Genomic DNA, 6770 nt, shown 5'->3' with positions numbered 1-6770 from the left:
ATCATTCTCCTCACCAGTCTCTGACTATGAGTGACAGGAGAATGATTTTTGGGGACCCTAGGGATACCATCCAGGTCTCAGCTGGAGGAAGGCATTGGGCCAGGACTGGGAAAGCTGTCACCTTATGCGTCACCTTAGCTCCAACACCCCAAAATCCACTGGCTTTTTAAGGGGTTTTGCTTTGTTTTCCCGCATCCACAATTTCCTCAGTCTGGAACGATCTCATGAGGAACTCCCTCCAGCAAGGTGGACCAACAAGGCCTCTGCGTCTCAGAGCTGCCCAAAGCACTGAGCATTTACAGTCTGGCCTCTGGTCACATGGCCAGCATGTGTCAGAGAACCACACAAGGCCTCTGGAGACCCTGAGGCTCCCTCTCTTATCTGCAAGGCCATGCTGCCGCCCAGCCATTGGTCTTTAAGGTCTACAGGTGCAACAACAGGAAGTATTCATCTAAATATGAAACCTGCAAGATGTTAACCTCACACAACATTTTAAACCGTAAATGCAAATAAATAAAATAAATAATAAAATGCAAAATGCAAATCAATAAAACCTGCAAGATGTTAACAACACGCAACATCTTAAACCGTAAATGCAAATAAATAAGTAATAAAATACAAAATGCAAATGAATAAAACCTGCAAGATGTTAACAACATGCAACATCTTAAACCGTGAATGCAAAGACATTTTATCAGCACACCAGCCATCTTCACAGCCCACCTTCTCACCCACTTGTTCGCCTTCTGTTGGCATCCAACATGGCTCCTGCCCTGGGGCCAGTCCCGTTGGTGAGAGTTCACTGTGACCTCCCCCACCACGGCAGGCTACACTCTGAGGACAGTAAGCAATGTGATACTACTTTCCTATAAAGGAATCGACTACCAATTGTCCTAGAATCGATCCACGATCTCTGTGAAGTCTCCAACCAAAATGTTCTTCCTTGTCTACCATCCCCTACGTGTTCCTTCTCCTTTTACACTATAAGCTCCCTGAAGCCAAGACCTGGCTTAATTTCTTGCAAGTGTATCTCCAGCCCTTAGCTCAGGATCACAGAACACTTACTAAATGTGTGGTTCTTTCCTAAACTCCAAGCAGAAAAACAACATTTTGGTTACATATATTATTAGTTAACATTTAGGAGTTTTGCTCAGAAGGTCAACCTGAAGTACTTTTCTTTCTGACATCTGGAGAAGATACCTACATTGTCTGCAGACTGAACGCCAGAATTGTGAGCGATGGTGGGACAGAAGGGGAAAAATACGAGTCCTCAGCTGTAAAATTCTGCCATGAGATGCACAGGGAAGTCTAACGGCACACTTTCCAGCTCGCCTCCAGGCAGTGTTCTGTAAACACTTTACAAGCCGAGCACCTCTCACCTAAACTCCCGCTGCTACAACAGGAGGAATGGAGTTGCCGAGAATGGTCCATCGGAGCCTCCGCCCCGCAAGGGCCGCCTTGCATTTGGATCAAGAAATACCTGACAAGCCTCACACAGTCAATCCCGAGATCTATAAATAGACTTTGCAGCTGTCATCCCCACATGCTGATAAATATTTTGCGACTAAAGGAATTGAACAAAGTCAGGACGAGAACTGAATGAGATTTCATAGGACTGGCCTGAGCCCTTCCCACCCCCATCCCCAGTGAACCCTTGAGATGAAGGGTTTTTGGATGGAATTTGTGGGGTGGAAAAGGGTCTGAGGAGGAAGCCTACATCCAACATAACAGTCCCAGAAGTTCTGTCATAAACATTTTGGAAGACTCACAATCTATTATAATGAAACTTTTGCCTCTATGTATGTTAAAGAGCAAATTATGAAATGAATGAAAGACTACGCACTTACCTTTTAGCCTCCATGATCTTCAGTCTCTTCTCAAAGGACCAATATTTAAGCTTAAATTGGACTAGATCCTCTGTCTTAACTTCTGTGACGAGTCCATCTTTCAAATGTAATGAACCAAGTCAACCAAGTCAAGCATTCAGGAAGGCAAAAAGCATAAAACTTAAACTATCTTTAGATACGCTTTCTTTATTGAAGGTATTAAAAATAGAATCAAATATTTTTAAGATTCAGGAACAAAAGTTTCAATATCTATTAAAGGATTTTTAGTAATGCTAGGAGTCCACATGATTTAAACTAGCAGAGTCTTTTTTTTCATTTTATACTGATTTTTTTAAAATAGTGATATATGAAAACAAATATTGCTATGTTCTTCATACAGGCTCTCACATAAAATTTATATCAACTGCCAGTTCTTTTGTCAACCATAAATGTTAATGGAATTGTCTCTTTTTTCTGAATTAGAAGAGAGTCCAATTTATGCTTTTTAACTAATGCTCCAGTGATGTTTTGGTCTTCTTCCTCTGTCACTTCCATAAGATGCTTCACCCTAAGCCTGAAAAGCGTCCGAGGATCTGGTCCAGAAAGCGGTGGGCAGTTACAACTCTCTCTGATTTTAATGGCCTAGGAGGAAAGAGATGGAAACAATGAAATATTTTATTTGGGCCTTTGTTTCAATAATCAGTTCCTAATATACTATACACAAGAGTCTCACAGACTTCCATATTCCGCTATACCTTTTGTAATAAAGACACAAAGGAAACAAAAAAAGTCATGCATAAAATACCATATGTAATTATCTTCTCGTAATCTTCCAGTTCACCTCAATAATACAATTTGAAATAAATCAGTAGCTGCAAATAAGGCAGAAAATGATCTTTTAGAATAAATAAGCTCTCCATGAATACTCTCAAATTTCTAGCCAGACTGCAGATATTTGCTAAAGAAATGACACTCTAACCTTTGTATTCAAATAAAAATCATATAATAAAAACCAGATCCTAGGGGTCTTTTTAATCTTTTCTATTAAACACATGAAGAAAGTTATGTTATTAAACTATTCCTTAAGTATACTCTATTAACTCAGCAGTCTTTTTTTCTTTCTTTTTTGGGCCTAATCCCGAGTATGAATTTGACACAATCTGAGTATGAAGACTTCCTCTACCATTGTTGACAACAGCAGTTCTGCATTTGTCACCGAAAGCACTGTGAGATTAAGTAATCATACCGAGTAGTAGTAGCAGTAACAGCAGCAAACATTTATATAATTATAGTATATTTCGTGCCTGCACTGTGCTAAATGATTTACAAATATTTTCATTTGATCCTTCCGGGAGGTACATTATACAGATGAGGAAACTGAGGCAGACAGAAATGAAGTGAGTTGCCCAGGTCACACAGTCAGTCTGCTACAGTAGGAATCTGAACCCAGATTTTGCCAGCTGATGTCATGTTGCCTTTCACAATGAAAACTGGAGATAACATTACTTAAGGGCCCAAATGGAGCAAAGATAAAAGGTCCCAACTGCAAGGATGTTAGGGGGTAAGGAGCAAGCCCATTTCTATAAGGCGCATATGGGGCAATCCCACAAATCCAGTATTCACAACGTCAGCGCTCCTTTCATTTTCACACTTGGAATATTAACCAGTCGGTTTTCAAACACGGCTTAATGTATGCCTCACTACTCCAAAAAGAGCGCCGGGTTTGACCCAAAACAAATTTTAAAAGCAAAAACACCTCATCTATTTTGAAAAGGTTTATAAATAGTGTAGTAGATTTCAAAAGGAAAGCTTTTTAGAACGCAAAGCTTAAGTTAGCGTTGGCTACATTTGGCCTTCTAACAATCACTTTCATAAATCTCCACTTGGGGAGTGATATTTTTTCCCTCCCTCCTTCCCTCCCTCACTTCTGGCCCTCACGAAAACCTGAACAATCTCACAACTTGCTCTAAAAGGCTCTCCCTTGGATTTCCCATTTTCACAGTAAATATGAGCAAGTAGGCATTTGTCCATCCTGACTCGTTGTTCTGTGAATCCTCGCGCGAAAGCGGGACCCCTTCCCTCCAACATCACACTGCTGGCTTGGCGTTCCATCAATGCCCACACTGCTATTGCTAATTACAGATCACAAATTTCCTCCCTTTCTAGAGCACAGCGAAAGCTACTGAAGAACTGCATTAATGTCAAGTGCCATTATTCCAGGCAAGTTGAAATCCCCAAATCCTTTCTATAAAAAAAAAAACAAAAAACTAGTAATCCTCTTAAACTCATTTAGCACTTTGAAATCTCCAGTCTTGTCTGCTTAATGCCAATCTTCCAATAAGGAAGTTTTCTAATGGCTCGGTTTTGACGGGCGGCCTCCTTGCCCATCTTACCTTCTGCATCCTCACCAACTCAACATTTCTAGTACTTCAAAGACCGAGACTTGAACCCCTCCCACACTGTTGGGTGAATGGCCGCCCTGAGTCACGTGTAGGTGACAAAACATCACCCGAGACCCCGCAGCAGTAGTGAGGGAAGGACTCGGATGAAGTTGGAACTTTATCTGTCCTTTCCAAATGGACCGGAACCAACCAAGCCCCAACTCTGCCAGCCCAGACTGCAGAAATCCCGATCGGTTCCCAGATACCACAAGGTATCGGACCAGGGAAGGTTCCCAGTGCCCACTGAGAGTCACCAAGATCTCCTAGGGAGGGAGGAGAGCTTTGGGAAGATCCCTCTGGTGGCTGAATGGAAGATGGATTGGGGGGGAGGGGGCCTTGGGGCAGGCAGACCCCTCCTCATCACTGCAATAATAATGTGCGGTGATGAGGGCCTGCAGGGGAAGGGGGGTGAGGGTGCAGTGCTGGGGCCAGGCCTGAAGAAATCTAAAAGAACATTCAAGGAGTCTGAGATAGTCTACCCCCCTTCTTAGCCCTGGGATTCCCCCCTCCCTCTTTCTTGGCTGGGCAGTCTAGCTGTCAGCCAGTGAGTTAACGAGCATTCCCCGAGCAATAACTAGGTGCCAGGCCCTGAGCTAAGGGCCCCAGCTCTCAATGAGCTCCTCGTCTAATGGAAGGACCACGGGCAACAAGCAAGGACACACAGGAGAAGCTGCCAGGTGAAGGTGCTAGAATTAAGGGGAATGAGGAAAGAACAGGACCCAGGTGGAGGCAGGGAGAGGTGGGAGGACGGCAGCCAGGGGACCGGTCAAGCCTTCCAGAGATCACAGACACAGGAGATGGTGCATCAAAGGGACGGCGGCCTCTGTGGCCACGGGAGGGAAGAGGAATAAGCCGTGGAAACAACAGTTAGGGGGACGGTGAGAGTGCAAGGGCACCCGAGGGCAGACACTCCCCACCATCAGGTGCTGTTGGCCCAGACTCCCCTGCAGCACAGGATGTGCCCTCACGCTCCGGGACACCGGGCCATTGCCCTTTGGCCTTCCCCCTGAGGGAAGCCCAATGCCCCCTGCACACTTAAGGCCACAGCCTATGGAAGCACCCCCATGTCCCTGTAAATGCTCTAAGAATGACGCTACAGACACCGGCAAGGATGGAACCATTTGTACTGCCCAAAGCCCCAGGGCCCTAGTGAGGAAGAGCAGAGTTCAAATCTAGACTCAGACACGTCACAACTCAGGTTTGCCCTAATTTCCTTATCTGCAAATTGGAAACGATACTAGCACTTGGTTCCCAGGGTGGTGAAGCGCTTAGCCCGGCGCCCGGCATCTGGAAGCCTGGCCGCTTCCTTCTCCCTCTATCATTCTTAGGAGCACATCCATCCCAAAGCTCCTGTTCCATCCTGTGTCCTTTTTCCAGCAGTTTCCTCCCCATCACCCTTTGTCTTTAATCTTTCCCTCTCCCCAGGCCCGTGCTTTAGAAAACCTCCCTGAATCCACCCCTCCTACCAGATACCTCCCACAACTCTTCTCCCTTTAGTCACTCAGTTCCCCGACCAGGCTGTGGGTTACTAAGTAGCAAACATTTCCAGTGTAAAAGATTTCTTTGGGGCAGCTAGATGATGCAGTGGATAGAGCACTGGCCCCGTGGTCAGGAGGACCTGAGTTCAAATCCAGCCTCAGACACCTGATGATTCCTGTGTGATCCTAGGCAAGTCATCTAACCCTGATTGCCTTGGAAAGGAAGAAAGGAGGAGACTTTTAGTCCAAGTCACTTCTCTTAAGTTTAACAAAAACCAGCACTGAAAGATCGCCCAATGATATTTTCAATCAAACACTTTGAATATTCAAGAATGGGCACTAAGAAATAGCTCTTTCACCACCAGCATCACAAGCATTTAAGAAAGTGTCTGCTTGTGAGCATCGGTGTTGTAAGTAAGCACTGTGGGAAGTGAGCTAAACTTTCTTGGAAAAGAATAAACTGTAACCAGATAAAATGCAAGAAAGAAGTTACCTGAATGCCACGGAGGATTCATGAGAGATTTAAAGGTTTCTTCTAAAAACAGAAACTAAGATATTTCAGGGGAGAAAAAAAATCATCTTAGTGTTTAAAAGTGTGTTTCTTTAAAAACACACGTGTGTGTGTGTGTATATATGTATACACATTATATATATCATTCCCTTGGTCCCCTTTTTTCCCCCAAGGCAATTTTTGCTAATAGCTTATTATTCATTTCCTCCTCAAGCAGGTCCTATCACCCCTCCTATAACGTTGTTCTAAGGAGCATTTAGACAACGCTGCTGTCAGGCTCGGTGCCTTTAAGTCGATTCCAAGGCCAATTCAATTACAGCAGCTGCTATGATATTTACCTTTACCCCAACACTCTACATGTCCAACAAAATGAAATTCTGTAAGGTGAACACTGTATGTTTGTGTATATTGGCAATACCCACATTTTACTTAAATGTTTAACACTCTCGTATTTGCTACTCATGAGATGTGTAATATTCATGATTTATGAATTCGCTTTGTCCAATTACAAATG

The 6770-nt window shown here is 43.9% G+C and overlaps 1 protein-coding gene across 6 annotated transcripts in view; it reads right to left on the bottom strand.

The window, feature by feature from the left end:
* Positions 1-2013: 2013 nt before the first annotated feature.
* Positions 2014-6770, bottom strand: part of OMA1 (OMA1 zinc metallopeptidase) — a 66966-nt gene continuing 62209 nt past the window's right edge. For all 6 annotated transcript variants that reach the window (XM_031969025.1, XM_031969029.1, XM_012547577.3 and 3 more), the window contains one exon: positions 2014-2468. In XM_031969025.1, coding sequence (XP_031824885.1) covers positions 2247-2468 — 222 coding nt within the window. In that variant the 3' untranslated portion in view covers positions 2014-2246. The remainder of the gene's footprint in view (positions 2469-6770) is intronic.

Source organism: Sarcophilus harrisii, chromosome 4, assembly GCF_902635505.1.
Source record: "Sarcophilus harrisii chromosome 4, mSarHar1.11, whole genome shotgun sequence".
NCBI lineage: Eukaryota > Metazoa > Chordata > Mammalia > Dasyuromorphia > Dasyuridae > Sarcophilus > Sarcophilus harrisii.
The sequence above is the reverse complement of the archived record's forward strand: the minus strand, read 5'-3'. Positions and strand labels throughout refer to the sequence as shown.